Source organism: Taeniopygia guttata, chromosome 9, assembly GCF_048771995.1.
Source record: "Taeniopygia guttata chromosome 9, bTaeGut7.mat, whole genome shotgun sequence".
Lineage (NCBI taxonomy): Eukaryota > Metazoa > Chordata > Aves > Passeriformes > Estrildidae > Taeniopygia > Taeniopygia guttata.
In genome coordinates this window covers 22,882,393-22,903,210 of record NC_133034.1, presented here as the reverse complement: position 1 = coordinate 22,903,210, position 20,818 = coordinate 22,882,393, and the positions used below count along the sequence as shown (strand labels likewise).

The following is a 20,818-nucleotide window of genomic DNA, read 5'->3' as shown; positions in this document are numbered from 1 at the left end:
AAGCATGCACATTGCAGCTCCTTCCAAACACAAAATGATCTCTGTGATGAGCAGGCTCCTATTCCAGGGTTGTGTCACCTCACCCCAGAGCTGCACTGTCCCCCTGGGAGCTGCTGAATGTGTCTCAGAAAATCCCTTTGTGCCAAACTACAGCAGGGCTGGTAAGTCAGCATTCCCTACAAGTAATTGCATCTGATAACATTAAATTACCCACTGGAAAGCCTAACAAGGAGAAAATGCAGGAAGCCATCTTTTAAAAGTCAGAGGAAGGCACACCCTGGCACTCTGCAGTGATGTCAGAAGCCAGCAGTGTCCCCCCAGCACAACCAGCTGCACAGGTGCTCTGCTGTCCCATCACCCACCTTCAGCATCTGGTGCTGCACGCTCAGGGCGCTGTATCTGCTGTTGGAGTCTTGCTGCAAAACAAAAGCACTCGTGTGAAACCCCCTGAGCTCTGCACACGCAGCTTTTGGGAGCCACCAGCCAAGGGATGCACTCCCCAGGGCACAAATCCACCTCTCCCCTGACTCTGGAGCTCCCCAGGACACAAATCCATCTCTCCCCTGGCTTTGGACCTCCCCAAGGCACAAATCCATCTCTCCCCTGACTCTGGAACTCCCCAGGACACAAATCCATCTCTCCCCTGGCTTTGGACCTCCCCAAGGCACAAATCCACCTCTCCCCTGACTCTAGAGCTCCCCAGGACACAAATCCATCTCTCCCCTGGCTTTGGACCTCCCCAAGGCACAAATCCATCTCTCCCCTGACTCTGGAACTCCCCAGGACACAAATCTATCTCTCCCCTGGCTTTGGAGCTCCCCAGGACACAAATCCATCTCTCCCCTGACTCTGGAGCTCCCCAGGACACAAATCCATCTCTCCCCCAGCTCTAGAGCTCCCCAGGACACAAATCCATCTCTCCCCTGGCTCTGGAGCTCCTCAGGACACAAATCCATCTCTCCCCTGGCTCTGGAGCAGAGCAAGCTCCCACACTCTGCACCTACTGCAGTGACAAACCAATTTTAACTCCTGCTCCTCAGCTCCCAAACTGCTCCCCAGCTTCAACATGAAATAGCCATAAAATCCTAATTTACTTGCTTTATAAAGAGTTCTCTACAGGTTTCTGGGTCCTCTGCCAGACAGAGCTTTCCTTCTGGCACTTGGTATATAAAACAAAGTTTCTTGATGTCTTTATGCTTTCCAGTTCAAAGCCCATGTGTTAGAAAGCTGTCACTGTTATTTTCCCTGGGGGCTAAGCTATAAAAAGATTTCTAACACCTTCTTATTCCCCTTTCCCCTTAAATACAACAACATTACGTTTGAACTACCATAATATAAACAGGGGATTATTTTCTAAATTAATTTTCTGGAGAAGTATTAGTATCTCCCACTATAGCTCAAATAATTAGGAATTGGAGAGCACTTATGAATGCAGAGTGGAACTGGGATAAGTGAGAGCTCTTTCAATTAGTATTTTGCAAGATCTCTTCCTTTGAACAGTCATAATTGCAAAGTATTTCCTTTTCCTTGCAACACAAATAGCAGCAGCTATTAAAAATTTCTACTAGGCATGATGACTTACCCTTCCTTTATTTAGTGTTTCCTGTGCTTCTAGTTTATAAACAAGAAAATCTGCAACATAAAAGGGAAAGTAATGATGAAAAAAAAAAAAAACATCAGGAAGATGAGAATCTGTGCTTGAATAACTTGGCTGTTGAGTACATAAATTCTCTTCAAGAGCTGAATATTTATGCAGAAACAATTTTCAAAGGATCTTTAAAAAAAAAAAAGAAAATCTATGGAGAATTTGACAAAATGAGCAAATTCTTAAAATGCACAGACTTTAAAAAGTTTCATAAAATATTTTCACTTCAAGGTTTCAAGGTTTCATTGTGAGAGATGCAGAACTCAGGCTCAAATCTACAGCTGAGTAATTAAATCTGACACATGAACACTCTCAGCAGAGGCCCCAGAGCATCATTCAGAAGGAGAAGGGCATTTATAAACTGCGTATTCCTGGAAATAATAAAACATTTCCTCATTTATTTCTCGACCTCTCTCTCCCCAGGGTTTGCAGAGGTGTCTCCCCCTCGGGTAGCAGCAGGACCATTCCACACTAGATGGCACCAGAAACCCACCGAGAGCTGCACGCTCAGAATCCTTCCTCACTCCTTGTCAGCTTTGCTAAAGCGAATTTTTAACTCAGTAGCTGAGTCCTCGGTTTTAGGAATAGCAGAGGCTCTACCCTGAAAACTGCAGTGAATTTAGAGGCTGAGGAAACTCAGAGGATTGAATCCTGCTGAACTTCCACAGAGGTGTAAGAAATGCAATTTGTGTTTGCCTCACACACACACCTAGAATTTAGTTTTAATCAGGAAAAGGTGTGTAACATGTGCTCACCCTAAAGCACACGTAAAAGTACTGGTTCCAAGTTTAATTCCCAGCTGATGGAATGCAGGAAGAGATCCCATGGTTTTGGTACATGTTTTGAATTTTTGGCACGCCAGGACAGGATTTGCACGTGCCCATACCCCACATACGTGCTGGGTTTTTTATGTACATGGATACAAACATAGTCTCTGTGTTTATTACTTCACATTGCAGTCATCTGCAAATAGTATTAAAGAGATGATTGCTTTTAAAAAGATCTGGTTAAAAAAGATTACATAATAAGAACTACTAGAAAGAGCAGCACAGCTCTGCCAAGTGGATCCTAATATACTGCTTATACATTACCCAACTGATTTAAAACTGAAGAAAAAACACTTGAAATTACTTTCTACTATAATCAAGTTAAATGTCCAAGTGAGAAGTACATTTTTACCTTCCTTTGCTTTCTTGTGTTCCAGCCTTTCCTTTTGCAGTGACTTTTCTAATCTTGACCGGTGCTCATACACAACTGAAAAGAGAAATTTTGCATACAATTCATTTCAAAAGTAACACACACAAACCTCACCATCCACCCCAACACACCCAGGGAGTGTTGGCACAGAACGCACCAGGAAAATACAAGTGGAATGAGGTCATGGGATAAGGAGCTGTTGTTTGTAACCCTTGTGAGAGTAACTCTTTCCCTTTTTGCACCCTTTATCGATCACAAATCCTGTCTTATTTGCATTGCTAACACACAATGTGATAACCAGGTGGGGGATTTGTTTGTGGAGGCAGGCAGCTGTGCTAGAGCTACCAAAGCCTCCTTGCTTCTCAGGAATGCAGGGACATTTTCCACGTTTCCATCCTCCCCTGCCTTGTTTGCACAGAGACAAGGAAATAAGACAGGAGAGCTCGGCTGCCAGAGGAATTCCTGGCAGCACACAAAGTGTCCCAAGGAGGGAAGGGAGATTGCCAGGAGCAGGACAGCTCCTGGAGGTGCAGCAGGGCACTGCTGCCCAAGCTGAGGCAGGGGAACCTGGGAGCCACCCTAAATTCCTCCAAAAACTGGGAACACAGTATTCCTCTGCACTGCCTCCCAGCAAAAAGGATTCCAAGGAGTGTCCAAGCTGCCCATTTGCAGACACCATCCCAAAATGGGGTTTACATTTATGATTTTGTTTGTTGTATCCAGGTGTGTTTAGGACATCCAACATCCTCTGGCACAAAGTCCCCCCATCTGGCTGCCAGTAAAGCAGGATTTCATTCGGCCTGTGCTGTGGACATGGAGTTTGGGATGTGGCACATCACTCCCTATTTACCCTTTCCTCACCTCTCATTATCTGAAACAGCCATGTTTGCAGCAAAGCTATCAATTAAAACTCATGGAAATGTACAATTACATGTGTTTAAGCTCAGTTTAACACAAGTATCTTTCACTGCCCAAATTACAGTTTGCATTCTTTTAATGAGTTATTTATTTCTAACAAAACAATGAGTGTTTTTTCCAACAAAACCAGGAAACTCATTTTCTGAGAATAAACCATTGATGAATGCAAGCCTTCAACAAGAAGCATCAAATAAAGATTAGTGTCTTGGCAGCTACAGAAAACTCCTCTTGCACCTTAAAGCATGTTCTTAATTCCACCAAGGCACATCCTGCAGCCTTATCTACAAGAGTTGATGTTTTAGCTCTGAAGCTGGATTGCTAATCAATCCCTGGCACCTATCTCCACTTTGTTATTTATCTTCCAAAGTCAAGGGCATCAGTCAAGATGAGCCAATGTTTCAACACCCTCTGGAAGAGAACAAGCAGGCAATGAATATTCAAAAAGGCACCAGCAGGCTTGGAGAAGGGGAAAAAAAGAAAAAAAAAAAAGGCAGCACTACACAGCACTACAGTGATGGTTTTATTTCAGCCCTGAAGGTGGTGAATGCTGAATTATTGTGCAAAAGGAACAGTGGCAGCAGAGCAGCTCAGGAGAGCAATGAAAATCCATAATGGGCTTCCCCTCCCATGCAAGCAGGGTGGAACAGGGATTTTGGCAGACACACGAAACCACAAATGGGTTTGGAGGGAACATTTTCCATTCCACTCCTCCATCTGCAAGTGCACCTTCCACAGCTCCTGCTGCTGCTTTAACAAGTGTGTCTGTGGGGGGGAGCCCTGCACAGCAAACCCATCACAGGGGAAGGTAAAAGGGGCAGAAAAGGCAGGATTTGGGGTTTGGGGACCTCTCAGAGCATCCCTGCTGAGCTCTGGGTTTCACCCTGCACAGGCAGTGCAGCCTCTCCTTGATGAGGGCGGTGGGGAAACAATTAATATGATTGATAAGCAAGTTCTGACTTTATTTAAAAATAAAGCTTATTTTTAAATAAGTAAAACACAAACTAAGGTTCATACAGGGTATTCTACAAGCATAGTTTTAGCAGTAAGTTCTGATTGGTTAATTTACAAAGGTTTTTGTTTTACTTCTCTTACGTGCAGTTACAGTGGTAGCTAAGTTCTCTAAGTTAAGTTCTCATCTCTAAGTTATGTCTTCTAAGGACATTTCATCTTTGTTGAGTATATTTTCAAGGCTATGCCTGTTATTATTATCTCATTTCCAGACTTTGTAGGACTATGTAGTTTCCCAGGCCTAGAAACAGAGACTGGTTCTCAAGCTCTGTTTCTTAGGCCAGATTTTGGAATTATGGCCTTGTTTTAACAACCATTTTCCAATATCTCCTCTAACTGCTGAGCAGGAGTCCTTGAAATACTGGCACAAAGCTGGAGAAGTCCTAAAACAGCCCCTCAGGTGACCAAAAAGGGAAAGGAGAAAACTCCTCCCTCAGCTCTGCCCTCTGAGCTCAGTTACTGGCTGGCCTAGCACACTCCCCTCTGATAAAAGTCCATAAAGTGCAATGTACTAAAGGTGTTGATTAAAAATAATTATTAACAAAGCACAGCTCCCATGTTTTATCACTTGCTCCTCTGGGGAGTAGGTTGAAGGTCAGATTTTTAATACATACTGGAGTTAATCTCCCATAAATGTGAATTATTTCCACCAGTTAGGAAATTTAGGAAGAGCCCAGACAAAGGGGCTTGTTAGCACAGAAGGAATTTCTCCTTCTTCACTGCCAGCCTGGAAATAAGATGTCTGAGCAAAAATCTGAAGGAAATAAATACACTGAAAAACAGTTTTTATAGACAATCCACCCCAGTAGGGGGTGGAATTTATATAAGGAATCTGACAAAACCCCACTGCTAGAATGCACAAATCATTTTTCCTAGGGTAAGCTTTTAATTTTGCACTGATCTTCCCACAAATAATTGAACTTTATTTCTATATTATATTTAATAGAATGATAAAAAGGGTGGGAAATGTTGTCATTTAATGGCTAATAGGCACAATTCCAAAGCTGGAATTACTGCAGGTGTCAGCTTAATTCTTGAAATCACCTACAGAATGTAACCTACACAAATGAACAAAGACCCACAAACTCAGGGAGCCCAGAAACTCAACTGGTAACCTCACAGATCAATAAAAGACCTTTCACCTCCAACAAGAACACACTGAAACTCCTGAAAAACACCCCAATAAAACCAAGTCCTCGAGGTTTTTTTCCCCATAAAGAAAAGGAAGTGAGGGAGAAGGGAGGTGTGGAATGCCCTGCAGTTCCCACATTGCACCACTTCCACCAGTGCTGAACGTTAATTACAACACAGGAGGCAGGGAGGTGATGAAATGGAGATTATTTAACAGTCAAGGTTCCTTCTCTTATCTTTGCTCTGCCCCTCTAAACAATAAAGCTATTATTAAGCAAAGTAAGCCATTATTGTACCTTTAAATGAAAGCATTTCCTTGTTTACATAATCAGCAATTTTGTGACAGTGTTACTTCAATCTTTTGGCCTGTCAGAAGGATGATCCAGAGTCTAAAATGCCCCAGCTCCCTTGAAAATCAAGATTACATAGGGATTTAAATACACATGATAGAAGAAATTTAACTAATTTCAACCTGACTGCTTGTTACACAATTCTGAAATCTTTCTCTGAGTTTACAGTAATATCTTTCACTTAAAACCAGCAGATTTCAGTAGTCTTGGCAACACTCAGAGTTGTTTTCCCTCACACTGTGGCAGAGTTGAACTGAACCAGCAGCATGGGGTAAACACCCTGGCACCTCTCTAGTGACACTGTGAAGGTCTGCAGAACACAGACTTGCTATAAAAATAGTTAATTCTCCATTCTTGTCCCTGCAAACAGAACCATCTAAAATGTGAGCCCATGGAAAAAGCTTTTCTGCTGAGAGTAAAGCATTCCCACCAGTCAAAGAGGAATCCCTTCAATATGGGGTGTAGGATAAATTCTCTAATCTAATGACAATAATTAAAATTTTGACCACAGATGGAGTTTCATGACTCCTCTGACACATTTCATGCTGGGAGGAGATATTATTGATATAACAAGAACTGCTCCCCAAGCTTCCAGCCCTGTATTTCAATCAGTGAATCTGCTTTCAAACAGGATCCACTGATCTCACTACTGACAATCTTATCAGAAGCAGATTATCAAACTGCAGCAGCAGGATTCCCCACCATGGTACAAGGCATGCTGGCCTCAGCATCACAGCCTGAGCCCCATCTATTCCAGAGACTCAACTGGGGGTTTAGCAATAAATGGATATTCCAGTGACACTGCAAAGATCTTGAGGAAAATGGAAGTATTCCCACAATAATCTGTTTTAAGCATGTAAGGAAACAATATTTATTATGTACAAAAAAAAAATCTATTTATCATAGAACGGTTTGGCTTGGAAGGGACCTTAAAGCTCAGCTTGTTCCACCTCCCTGCCATGGGCAGAGACATTTCACTTCCACTAGACCAGGCAGCTCCAAGCCACAATATTTGCAATATATTGAACAAAATATTGAAGCCATTTAATAATTTATGTCCTTGAAGTTCTCTGCTTTGAATTGCCACCAAAAAGGACAGAAATAGAGACCAAGGGAGGGTAAACCTGATTGTGTGTGAGGCTTCCTTGTGGAACATCCAGGCAGGGATGCACTGCTGTCATTTTGCTCCCTGTAAACCACAGCTGGCACTGTGTGGACTCTGAGAATTACCTTGACTTCCAAACAAACTCCTACACTTTGCAATTCACTCACATGATCAAGTAATGGCTTTGTCTAATTACAGCCAGTCATGTCCTGGAAATTCCTCCTGGAAAACCACACCACGCACTGGCAGTTGTGCTTTTAAAAATGCATTGGCTGAACTCTCTAACTATTTATTTTGCTCAGAGTAGTAATAATTTGAAAAGTTTATATTTAATCTATGAATCTTTACATTCAGGGGATTTTTTAAGAGAAAGCATAACATGTGCTTTTAGAGATCCTACACCAAAAATGAGCTATCAATTAAAATAAACCTGATTTATTCAGTATTCCAGGAAGAAGCTCAAACTAAAAAGTTCCAGTAAGCAATTCTAGTTTTGCCTTCCCTGCAGTTCTGAAAAATGGGAAATGCTGGAGAATTTGCACATTAATGCACCCCAGAAACACACACTTGTACTTCTAAGAGATCACTGTGGCCTTTATTCAACTGCAAGGATGACAGGAAAATTAATTTTTAAACTGGAGTAAACATCTACATTTAATAGAATCCTTTTACTGCAGCCTGCCTCACACACTGCCTTTCTTAGAAGCCAACAACACCTCTAGGAAACAACAGATGTAAGGTAAGTTGGGACAGAAGGAAGGATTTCTCATGTTCAAGGAGTAAACTGTAATAGCTGCTGCTAAAAATAAGTTGGAGAAGGGGTATTAAATGTGATTAAATATTTAATCCCTCACAGATAGGCTTCAGACCTGACTTTTATCAGGAAGGAGATCATGTTTCCAGAAATTATTTCCACCGCACTCCACAAAAGGTTTCTCCCAACCCCTGGTACCATGGGTGGGATCAGCATTGCTGTTTTCTGTACACCAGTAGATGATAAAGGATTTGGGTTTTGTTTTTTTTTTTTTGAGTGATGATAAATGCAAAGAGTTCAAACAAAACCTGGGTAGAGATTTTAAGACTAAAATTAGCAGAAAAACACATAAACATTGACAAAAGCTGCAGAGACAACAGTTTTATTCTCACATCACCTCTGAATCTCTGGGTCTGCTCAACCCTCAGCTCCAAGAAACAAGGGGCCTGTTCTTTCTCTCAAAAAGTGTTTTACACTTTTTTTTTTCAATTTTATGAAGGTTTAGTGATTGTATCTACATAGTGTCAGGATGTACATAAATATCTGTATTCAGGAATTAGTAAAAAACACAGCTTGACTAAAAAAGCCCAATCTGTAGATGCACAAACTGCATCCAGAAATCAGGAATTTGAGTTAGTGATTCATTTTTTGACTGAAAATGGCTTAGTTGAGTGTGGTGGTGTGGAAAGGAGAAGGTTCATCACTCTGCCCTCTAGGAGCTCAGGCAGGCCATCCTTCTCTCATCATGTCTGTAATTAAGTCCTGGAAATGACTGCCAAACTCTGGGATCAGAGACACCTCAGGAAAATAAGATAGCAGCTAATTACAGGTACTTTAGGGGAGGGGGAAAATGCAGAGGACGAGATGGAGCAATTGCAGTTTCTTCTATTGATTAATTAAAAATTCATAGCAGAAAATCTCAGGGGGTTTGGGCTGGGTTAAGTGACCACAAGAAGATCAGAAGTGCATCCAGCTCACAAGACCCTTCCTTAAACAAGGACTGCATCAAACAGGTTGAATTCCTCAAGTGCTCACCTCAGGCTCGGACATGACTAGAAATTCACACCCCTGAATCCTGAAGATCCCAAGAAAAATCACCCAATGAAGGATTCAGCTTTAATTACTTGTTCTGTAGAGCTCATTTTTTCCAGTAATCTGATTTATTTAACTTTCGTTACCATCAAACCTCCAAGCAGCACCTGACTATCAGCAGGGCAGATTAAATCACTTTTTCCCTGCAAGGATCCCATTCCAAAAGGAGCAAAGTGAATTCTGTTAGCCACAAATTGCTGGCAATAACCTCACCAGCACATCAGAGATGCTACAATGGGCACTCACATATCTGAGAGAGTGGAAGCCTTCCTCCTAAATTGCCCCACCCAAACTCACAGGCTGACAAGCAGCCAGCCCAGTGAGACAATGTGCTTGGAACATCATTTTTAAGCCTCAGGAATTCAGTCAGGCAGGAATATGAGTGTCCAAGAAGCCCAGAATGCAAACTCACCACCATCAACCCCATCCTGCCTCCCTCCTGCTGCCCCAGCTCTGAAGTGCGCACTCAGCTCCACCACTGACAAGCTTCAGGAGGCTTTAATCACCATCAGTAACGAATATTTGGAGCTATTTTGCATCATGTTGGCTACCAAGACTCATGTCAAACCGGGGAGGGGGAACACCAAAGCCCAGGGAACAAACCCAGCCCATCAGCTCATTCTGCTCAGTATTCCTGCAGGCTGCCTGTGAGCCTCAGCTCCAGCTGGGGTGCAGAGGGAATGCTGCAGCTCTGCTGGAAATTTAACCTGGAGCTGGTGTGGCCACAAGGAAAGAGCACTTGGCCATGGGTTACATGGAAATCAGTTTAGATTTCAAGTCAGAATTCAGCTGCTGGACATGGAAATTCTGCTATGGACCTGGAAACAAACTTCCCTGAGTTCACTCTGAACAGAGCTCCAGGCACCTTCTCTGTAGTGGGGTTATGAATAAAAGCTAGATAATTCCAGATAACCCAAAACAGACACATCTCTATCTAGTTTATACATACTTATATGTGCGTGCAAATGCGTATATATATAAATATACATTACACCATATACCTCTTCCATACTAAAATTCTGCACAACTTCAAGTATTTCAAGTTTTTTTAAGTATTTAGAATATTAAATATCAGTTGAAAATGTGAATGGAGGTAAAACAAAAATGTGAATGGAGGTAAAAAAAAAAAATGGAGCCAGGTGCTCAGAGGTTACAAACCAAAGCTTTCCATTTTGGGAAGCCAGGTAGCAGAATTTGGGATGCTGCACTTGCCATTGCAGGGGAAGCACACACAGAACCAGCCTCTCCTCTTACAGTGCTACCAGAGATCTCTCAGGCAGCAACAAAACACTATCAAAGTGGTGCAGTGTTATGTGCAACCTGGAAGTCACAGGAATGACAGGAATTCAGGATTCTGTTATTAGGAAGAGCAACCAAACACAAAGGAGCTGCAGTAGATGCAGCTCTACTTGTCTGATGCATGTGAAAAATAAGCTATTAAAAGTAATGCTGGCTCTTCCCAGCCCTGCCAACTCAAGGCACAAGTTCAAGGCACTGTCACAGAGGGATGTAACAGCAAAGTACACCCAGAACTGTGTGATGTCAGAGCATCTGTGCAGTCTGCATGCAGTTATGATAAATATTAACCACTAATGTGACACAGAACTGTGATCTAGTGCTGCAGTGCGCTGTGCAATTCCACACTCATGAAGCTCCCATAGATGTGACAACCCCCAGCAGGAGCCTTCCTTCAGGACAACTGGCACAACACGCTCAGGGCAATCTGCATTTCCTTTACAGCTGGTGCTTTCTAGCCCTGGATCAGAAACCTTTGAGGAAATCCACACCTTGGCCACAGCAGGGGAAACTCTCAAGCCCAGAGTCCTGCTGGGCTGACTGCCAAGATCACAGGACAGTCTCAGCCTGCACAGGGATTGCACAAGATCAGACTCTGACAGGAAGAGCAGAAAAAACTAAGGTAGTAAGAGGCACTAACTGTAGGCTGTTATTAAAACAGATTAAACAGATTAAAATAGTACACAAGGGGTTACTTAACACCCAGAGGTTGAGAAGACGGAAGCTGCAAGGGCTAAAAAGATGTCTGTAGATCCTTTCAATCCTGCAGCAGCCACAGGTTCAATCAGGCTCACCTCCAGCTCTCTGTGTGGTTCTGTTCTAGCAACTGAAGCCTGTTCCTGTATGGCAAATAATTCCAAGACTTTAGTTTGACACAGTTTTAAAGGAGGCAAAGAGCATCAAGTTTTGATTTTATCACTTTAAGAAATACTAAGTAAGATTATCTCCATGCTTCAAATGTATATAGTGCTCAGAGAATGGGACTTTAAAATAATCAGCTTACTGGGAAGATCAGCTTCTCTGTGAAAGACCTTACAGACAACTATGAATTCAGGTTTGCTTAGCAGTCAAAAAATTTTGTGTCATCTCTGAATTTTGCCCCTGGTATCCCCTTTGTGGATTACAAATGCAGCCCTGCTTTCTCCATGCCCAGCAGAACTTTGTTAGAGAAAAATGCCAAAGTTTGACACTCTTCTACAAAAATCTTCTGCAATCTGATCCTCTAAAGGGGGTGAGTTTAAGATCCCAGCCTTTCTAACCCAGCTACTGAGTTTCCCAGGTCTGCCACCCTTCCCTTTGTACCCTGGGCTCATTCCAAGGGGCACAAACACTTCTCAGCACAGTGGCTGAAGCTGTGAACACCAGGGAGAGCAGAACTCCCCAAACCCATGGCCGTGTGGAGCTCTCTTCAGATCAGGTGTGTGTGTTAAATGATTCTGAGACTCTTCCTGCCCCATTTCCCAGTGATCTGTGCATTCTGCCTTGGTATTTTCCCACGTATTCCCAGGAGATTGAGCCTCCTCCAGGTGTTGCTGTGTTTGAGCAAAACAAGGCAATGAAAAAGATAAAAATCTAAGACAGCTGGCTTTTCATGGAAAAACAGAAAGAACAGCTCATTCGGGCATGAAGAACTGGCAAGTACCAAAAAGGAGGTTGTTGTTACCTAAATAGATGAAGAAACCCCCAAAAAACCATGAAAAATGGTAGAGGGGACAGCAGGAAGTGAAGGGAGCTGCACTCTGAGCTACAGCTGAGGATCTTGATTCAGATTTTGGGCAGACCAAAGGCATTCAAGTCCTAAACTGCCACTGTGTCCATGAACCTCGGGTATTTCACAAATGGACTCAAGTTTCACTCACAAGCCCTGACAGGGGAGCTCCCAAGCTCCTCTGTGTGCAATCAGGAAAGCAAATGCCCTTGCAGGCTCCAGGAGTCACAACAAAACCCTACAAAAAGTCAGAGAACAGGTGATTCTTCAGCGCCCTCCAAGAGATTCACCCCAGTCAGACTTCCAGCCTGCCACAGTACAGCCTCAGCACTCTCAAAAACACCACTTTTAGAAGTTGCCTTTTTATTTTTGTAGTTTACATTTAAACCTATAAAAGCCTGCTGATGAAATGGTTGTGCAGGAAACAGAAGCCCAAGGAATTCTTTTCTGCTCAGCTTTAAAGTCTTATTCAATCACTTAGGAGAGCTGTGAACACCAAGAAATCAATCCCTGTGATTGCAGCACCCTCCTTTCCTTTAACTTTGCCCTTTAACTGGTTTCTTTTTAAAAGATTTCAGAGTGCTTCCATCATATATCAGGCCCCAAAGTTATCTCTGTTCCAGGATCTATAGAGAAACTGGTTATGCTGCATGGAAAAGATAAGCTGCATTACTTTACCAATGCAATACTTTAATTTTATTGTTCTCATAAAGCAATAAACTCAAAAAACAATCTTTGGACAGCCAAGAGATGTAGCTCAGATATATTCATAGAGAGAGATTTTTTTTTTTATTTGGCAACAGGAACATTGTTGATTTCAAATCCCAGTCACTTAAAATCAAAAGTTCAAAGTGCAGTCAAATACTGCACCTGCAAACTGGAATTGCTGTTAGCATTTTATGTTGCTTCCAAGTCATTGCTTAAAGAAAATTCCCTCCTGTTGTTCCATAACAAAGAGTTAAATAGGACAGGTTCAGGAATGGGTTTGGTGGAGGACATCACCAGTCAGCCTGTGTCTCTCCAGGGGAGATGGGCACAGGCTCTGAACTCTCTGTGCTCTCCTCACTAACAAACTCCTGCTGCAAAAATCCAAGTGATTGTGCAGGGGAAGCCATTGCAGAAAGACAGGGAAGAAAAGTTTATTTCCCAGATCCTCTGGAGTCCTCAGGTATATAACTTTGCTTTATTTTAGTGGGCTATTAGGCAGCTAGGGGCTCTGCTGCATTTAATATTTCTCTGGGCTCTCACCCTCTCTTCAGTCTAACAGCTACTCCAGAGCACAGGAAAACCTAAAGAGCTATTTTTTATTGTTACATTTTATTTTTCCTTGTATTCTATGACTTAATTGCCAGTGATTATTTTTTTAAAACATGGTTTACTGCTACTGTATTTGGCATCGATAAATTCTCCTGCTTAATGGGCTTGATACACTGGCATGGATCCCAGAGCCATGTGAGTTTATTGCATGGATCATCAAATCTATTAATGTTACCAGATCCTGGTCCATATCTCACATTTCCCATTGATACACTGAAACAAGCAAGAGAATTAGAGAAAATGCAGCTCCCACAATTGCCTGCTGCTTCCATGAACATGCTTGGATAGATGGTGGCTACTCAAAATCATGTTTCAAGCATGGGAAGCTCAGCCCAACAGTCCAGATCCAGAGAATCTCCCCTGTGTGGCAGGACAAAGTCTGTTGCTCGCTCCTCTTTGGCAAAGCCAGAGCAACAGGAAAAGCCAACTTGTCAAATTTTAGCTTGAGAACAAGATGCTCCTGTGTCTTCTGTTGGCAAATGCACAGCCCAGCAAGAGTAGCCCTTTAGCCATCTGCCACGCATCCCCTTCCCAACTAAACCTTTACACCTTTTCTGTGACTAAAATGAAGGTTTCTGGCAAAGAGCTCCCTGGTATTACCTGGAAATGGCCTGAAATTGAAATACTAAGTGAGGATGGTGTCAGCTGGTGACTGAACACGCTAAAAGAAGCAATCACTGTCAGAATCTAACAGCACAAGCCCAACTCTGTGCTCTCTGCACACAAACTGTGTGCTGCCAGGCATGCTTTGATGGAAGCTTCCACAGGGAAAAGGATGGCTGAGGATCACCCTGAAGTTTTGTGCTGCTACAGCAGATCCCTCTGATTCTTCTGTGATGCTATTTTGAGAGAGAAAACTTGAAAGTTGGCTCTGGGCTTTGTGCTGACCTGATAACCTTGCACTTGATAATCAGAGAGGTGCCGAGGTCCTCCACTTCCCAGACCATTGATGTGTCAGGTACATCCCTGATCCTTTGCTTCTGATTTCTTGGCATGCAGATGTCAGACATAGACAACTTTTCATCTTCAACTATAGGACTCACATCTGCTGCATCCTTAAACCAAGGATCTGTATTTATGTGGCACCTTTAAGCTGAGAAATTCAAAGTTATTCCAAAAGTAATAGAACCGCCTTACCAAAGTAACTTACTTGAACTTTACTTTTAAATCATCCTTTGAAACCACTTTATTAGAATACTTCTCTCCTCCACCCTGGAGCTATTTAAGGTTTATGCTGCCCAGGAGCTGCAGATGGATGCTCAACATAAAACCCTGCAAGACAAGGGAGTTTTTGTGGGGGAAGCCCAAAAAAATCCCAGACTGGACACAGTCAGCACTGCACGCCTGCCTTTCCCAAGGAATCGCCAAGTGATGTGCGGTCCTTTGGGAATAAGAGTCGCTACAGGGAGAGCATGAGAGGAATCCACAAAACCCCACCCTGACCTCGGTGGGGCTGGGGTTCCAACGCGGGGAGAGAGACCAAACAACCGCACAGGAGAAGGGGGAGAAGGAGCAAAACTTTGAGAGAGGCTGGACAGCCGGAGGAGGAGGAGGAGGAGGAGGAGGGTGCTCTGCCAGCCGCGGGGAAGGCTGCTGCCGAGGGAAGTACCTTGTAACTGAGCCGAGAGCGACTCCTGATGCTGCTGGTACTTGAGCGCCGTGGCCTCAGCCTTCCTCAGCTGGCCCTGCAGCTCGTAGTAGAGCATCGCCCCGTACAGGAACCCGAACACCACGGTCAGCAGCAGCAGCGTCTGGAAAATCCGCTTCTGTTTCCGGGAGCACATCCCGTTGCCCATGTCCCCGGCGGGGTCCCCAGGGCCCCCGCCCGTCACGGCTCAGCAGCGGGCGGGAGGCGGCGGCATCGGAGGCCCCGGGAGGAGCAGAGGAGGAGGAGGAGGAGGAGGAGGAAGAGAAGGGAAGGAGGGACGGCGGAGGCGGGGCCGGCCCAGCGTTTCAGCCCCGGGGCACGGCGGCGGCGGCGCCCGGGGCGGTGTGTGCGGTGCGGGCAGCAGCGGGGCCCATGCCGGGGATGCTCCGCGTCCCTGCGGCCGTGTGCCGGTCCCCGCGGCCGGGGGAGGCTGCGGGGAACAAAGGCGGCTCCCGGCCCCGCACTGACGTGTCCCCGCTCGGCGGGATCGCGGCTCCCCCGCCGCGGGATCCCCGAAGGAAGTCCCGCTCCGGGCGCGGCCTCATTGGGCCGGGCCGCGGGGCTCTGCCCTCCCTCCCGAGCGCATTGGGTGCCCGCCGCGTCCGTCCGCAGCGGCCGCGCTTCGCTCCCGCCCCGCCGGCCTCCGGCTGCGGCCCCGCGTCCCTCAGCCCCGCATCTCCGCCTCCCTTCAGCCCCGCATCTCCGCATCCCCTCAGCCCCGCATCTCCGCATCCCCTCAGCCCCGCATCTCCGCATCCCTTCAGCCCCGCATCCTCTCAGCCCCGCCTCCCCTCAGCCCCGCATCTCCGCGTCCCCTCAGTCCCGCATCTCTGCATCCCCTCAGCCCCGCATCTCCGCATCCCTTCAGCCCCGCATCTCCGCGTCCCCTCAGCCCCGCGTCCCCTCGACTCCGCATCTCCGCATCCCCTCAGCCCCGCGTCCCCTCGGCCCCGCATCTCCGCGTCCTCTCAGCCCCGCATCTCCGCATCCCTTCAGCCCCGCATCCCCTCAGCCCCGCATCTCCGCATCCCTTCAGCCCCGCGTTCCCTCAGCCTCTCAGCCCCGCGTCCCCTCAGCCCCGCATCTCCGCAGCCCCTCAGCCCTGCATCACCGCAGCCCCTCATCCCCTCATGTCCGCGTCCCCTCATCCCCTCATGTCCGCGTCCTCTCAGCCCCGCATCTCCTTATCCCCGCATCTCCTTATCCCCGCATCTCCGCATCTCCTTATCCCCTCATCCCCGCATCCCCTCAAACACTCATCCCCTCAAACATTCATCCAACTCAGCCCTGCATCACCGCATCCCCTCATCTCCTCATCCCCTCATCCCCTCATCCCCTCATCCCCCGGTGCGGGGCCGCCTCGGACCGGGGCTTGTGCGGTGATGAGCGGGGCTGTGACCGCGGGGCTGTGACAGGGGCTGTGACAGGGGAGGTGACAGAGGGGCTGTGACAGAGAGGGTGACACAGGGGCTGTGACAGGGGAGGTGACAGCGGAGGTGTCCAGTGGCACCGCCAGGACCCGTCTGGGGCTCCCGGGCACCGGGAAGGCAAAGCCCCAAAGAGCCTCTGGTAGCCAAGCCCCTGCTTGGTTCATGGAACCCCAGGATGGTTTGGGTTGGAAGGGACCTTAAAGATCACCCAGTGCCACCCCTGCCATGGCAGGGACACCTCCCACTGTCCCAGGTGCTCCCAGCCCCAGTGTCCAGCCTGGCCTTGGGCACTGCCAGGGATCCAGGGACGGCCACACTGCTCTGGGAATTCCATCCCCAATATCCCATCTAAACCTACTCACCACATTAATCTATTTTTTCATGGCTCGTTGGCTGCACTTTGTTTTGGGTGTTGATTGTCACAGCCTTCACTGTCCTTGGCCTTTTCTTGCCCCAGAGCCCAGCCCAGGCCACTGGTGCATCTCAGGTCAGGCTCCCAAAAATGTGCCATCCTAATTCAGTGCTCCCGAATCCCCCTCTGGTGCTGGAAAAGGTGTCGTGTATACTTCATCAGCATAAATTCAGACTAAGCCTAAATGCAGCTCCCTCTCCTAGTGTATTTTATTACAGGACAAACAAAACCCAACCAACTCTGAAGCTAAACTAGAAGAATGAGCAACAAAAAATCAAATTAATATGCCAAAGTTATTTTTTTCCTAAGTATAATTAACTCATAAATCTGTCTTTTGCATAGGCATTATTCTGGCCTAAATAGGAAAACAACATCAAAGAAGCTTACAAAATTCTTATTCAAATATTCTGCATATTCCAGTAATTAATAGCAGTCAGTACCACAAGCTAATATGATTTCTATGTGCATTTCATATATCTGTTTGATATATTTTCATTTAATGGAATCCCTTGCTCTTATTTGAGGACCAAAGTGTTTGAAATTATGGGTTAGACACCCAGGAAGGAACTGTAATTGCTTTGCAACAGTGATGATTAAAAAAAAAAAAATCATGACCTTGTCTTTAGGAAGTTTCCTGGGGTACTCAAAGCTACATTTAAAATATTTTCTTCCAAACATGAGTGTTTCAAGTTGAGGTATTTTCATGCTGGTTTAGAGTATCCATTTCTTTCACAAAAATATTTCCAGGAAGTTCCTTAGTATCACCCAAGCTCCAGCTCCCCTCCCTCTACCAAACTCCTTCTGAGCTGTCCTGTGCTTTTTCCATTTCCAGGCTCTTCAGGCTGAGCTCTGCTGAGTAAAATGAGACAATTCTTTATTTTTGGACTGAGACTTTCAAATCACTGGGGGGGATTTATACTTCAGCATTACAGCTCTTCAAATGATTTAATTTTTTTTTGTTTCCACTTGTTGCTTATATCACCACTCATAAAACCAATCTGTGTCTTCAGTTTTGATTACTTTGCGCTGGAGAACAGTTGGCTGACATTTTAAAATGTTTAAAATGATAAAATGTAAATTTAAAAGGACACCGAACCCACAGTGTTATTTAATATCTATTCTGAATACATTTAATTGATTATGGTGTAAATATTCTTTAACTGCTAGTAGAAATTGCCAATATCATTAACAAATGCTAGGGGAAAAAAGAGCAAATTACTATCTCATTTTGTTTAATCAAATATTACTTATATTCAGTAGCTACTAGTGAAAGATCTCTTCAGCTCGTGTAAATTGTGCTTCTCCATGAACAAACCAATTAAAGCTGAAATGAGGAATTTATTGGGAGCAAGGAACTATTATGCAAAGCTATTAGGCAAATTTGAATGGGAACTCCCAAAATAGAAAGGTTTGGACCTAAAAGAGGCTGTAATCTATTAAAAAGCATTAAATTAGTTGCTAGGAGAGAAATGTAACTTGGCCTAATGTCTGGCTACGTGACTGATCTAATCAGAGAGATGAGGGATGGGTGTTTTGCAGGGGGTTGGTGGCAGGAATTCACACCCAGCCTTTCATTATCAGCTCTGGCTGCATTTCCTGGCCATGGGAGACTTGTGCAAGTTGGGAGTCTGTGCTGCTCAGCACAGCCCTTGGCCACAGATTGGCCAACTCCATCACATTCACCCAAGGAATCTTGAGCAAAATCAAGTTCCTCTAAGTTGGGAGAAATGTATTAATTATCACCCTGTAAGTTCCTCTCCATGTACTCAGACCTGGGTAACTGAGAACCTGATCAGGGCAGAGAGGTCAGAAAAATCCCATTTCTTTCGGACACAGGTTCTCATCATCAACCACAAGATGTGGGAAGTGCACCTCTCTGTAATTTGGACACCAAAGAACTATGGTTTTTGGTTTGTTTGTTTCCTTTGTTTATTTTCCTCCACATAAGATAATTTTTTTGTATTTTCTATCACTTTTTTTTCATGCCTCAATTATTACATCTCTAATAAAAATGATCATTGAACAGCTTTGAGTTTTTCCAAAATGGTGTAATGAGCACAGCAGCTAAACAGATCAGGCAGCAGGTCTTTTATTTATTTTTATTTTATTTAAACCTTCCTGTTGAATGGATCAGGGATCCCACGCGTTGGAAATGCACGGTGCAGGTTGTCCCACACAAGTCACAGAACATTTCTTTGGCTGCCAAAAGTAAAGGAATGTCCTGGCAAGGCATCTGTTGTTACCTCTGCAGCTACAAAGTACATTCCAGCTGCAGATGTTTAACCTTTTTGCCCAGTGGCTAAAGCTTACTGAGACATAAAAAGGTTGTTTTAACATGCAGTGTCATCTCTTAGCAATCAGGAGCTGCAGGAATAAAAAAATTGGACTTGAAGAAGTGGCTGCTCCTGGGAAAATTGAATTTACCTCTGCTTGAGGTCATAGTTTGTGACATTGGGGGAAGCCAGGCTTTTTATAGCTGAGCTGTGTCTGAGGGTCCAGCTTGACTAATCAGTTGAACTCTGTTTGCTGTTATCCAGATTGGAGGTGAGAACAGGAGGGCTGTGTTTTAATAGAGAAAGTTCTGTGCTATTTAATATTCTGGGGGAAAAAATAACCAAACATAAAGCATCCCAAACTGGACACTCCGAGGTGTCAGAGCTTTGACATTTATCTTCTGGTGCTCCCAGTTCTGCGTGTGGAGTAGGAGACGATGATTGACTTTTACTTCATGGATGTACATAAAGACACTTTTTTCTAAATCCTTCATTACTTGTGGTAGGAATGGGGATGAAACATTGCTGATGAAATTTTGTGGGGGTACAAGGAGTAATTTAAACAATTCCCCACTGAGAAATGTGAGAAATGTGGTTCATGGTGGAGATGACTGAGGAGGCCACACTGGGACTTGATCTTGTTTCCTGACTTAAAACAGTCTTGTCATTTTACTGGCTCAAAACCATTATCCTTTGTGAATAATTCATGCAGGTAAGTAGATGGATTCAAATGTACAGCTGTTGCAGCAGGACTTGGAAGTGGTGGAGCTGTATTTGCCACGGAGCTACAAATTTACTTTGCTGCATTTCCATGCAGGATGCACTTGGAATGGCCATACACGACTTTGTGTCACTGCCATGCAGTCACCACAGCTGAAATTCAGAGCATCCCCTGCTGGAGCCATTAGTTCCCTTTCAAGGCAGAACAACTTCTAAAAAACACTGAAATTTGATCAGCCTTTTGCTGCAATCCCCAGAGAAAAAACCCCTCCTCATGCCATTACATGCTCCATTGTTCTTAACATGACAGCTTCCATAAAAACAGTAGTAAACACTTAAAATAAAGAGTAGGATCTCATGTCTTTTAAACAGTGAATTAACTTTAAACAATGGTCAGGTGATCCACCTGTTGAGAAATAAGCAATTGGAAACCCCCGTTCCTGAGGAACAAAAAAGAAAAATAATAATGATTGTGTGCTAATGATAATCTGGATACTCCTACAATTAAGAGGAAGGATATTTGAGCCTTTGGGCACTGACCTAGCGGCAAATTTTGTGCATTTTCACAGGGATCTGTTTGTATTCTGCTTCTGTGTGGTTTTTTGATGCTGCAGATCCCTCTGAACCAGTGGGTGAAATACAGACAACAACTTGGGCTGCCCCAGGATGAACAACTGCACATCACAGCCCTGAGGCTGCGCCTGCAGCCAGGTGGGAATGGGAAGGAAAAATCCCAAATGGGAGGGAAAAATCCCAAATGGCAGGAAAAATCTCAAATGAGAGGGAAAAATCCCAAATGGGAGTGAAAATCCCA

At 44.8% G+C, this 20,818-nt stretch overlaps 1 protein-coding gene and 1 long non-coding RNA gene across 4 annotated transcripts in view; one reads left to right on the top strand and one right to left on the bottom strand.

Moving 5' to 3' along the window:
- The window catches only part of GOLIM4 (golgi integral membrane protein 4), a 30,946-nt gene extending 15,241 nt beyond the window's left edge, over positions 1-15,705 (bottom strand). For 2 of the 3 annotated variants that reach the window (XM_012575646.5, XM_041718126.2), the window contains exons 1-4: positions 15,131-15,705; positions 2,825-2,899; positions 1,583-1,632; positions 363-416 (exon numbers count right to left, since the gene is read on the bottom strand). In XM_012575646.5, coding sequence (XP_012431100.5) covers positions 363-416; positions 1,583-1,632; positions 2,825-2,899; positions 15,131-15,317 — 366 coding nt within the window. In that variant the 5' untranslated portion in view covers positions 15,318-15,705. The remainder of the gene's footprint in view (positions 1-362; positions 417-1,582; positions 1,633-2,824; positions 2,900-15,130) is intronic. The other variant, XM_030280198.4, reaches the window with a different exon arrangement.
- Positions 15,706-18,987: 3,282 nt separating this feature from the next.
- LOC140684696 (uncharacterized) overlaps positions 18,988-20,818 on the top strand; it is a 28,304-nt gene continuing 26,473 nt past the window's right edge. Inside the window, exon 1 of the long non-coding RNA XR_012057361.1 lies at positions 18,988-20,715. This is a non-coding gene — a long non-coding RNA (uncharacterized lncRNA). The remainder of the gene's footprint in view (positions 20,716-20,818) is intronic.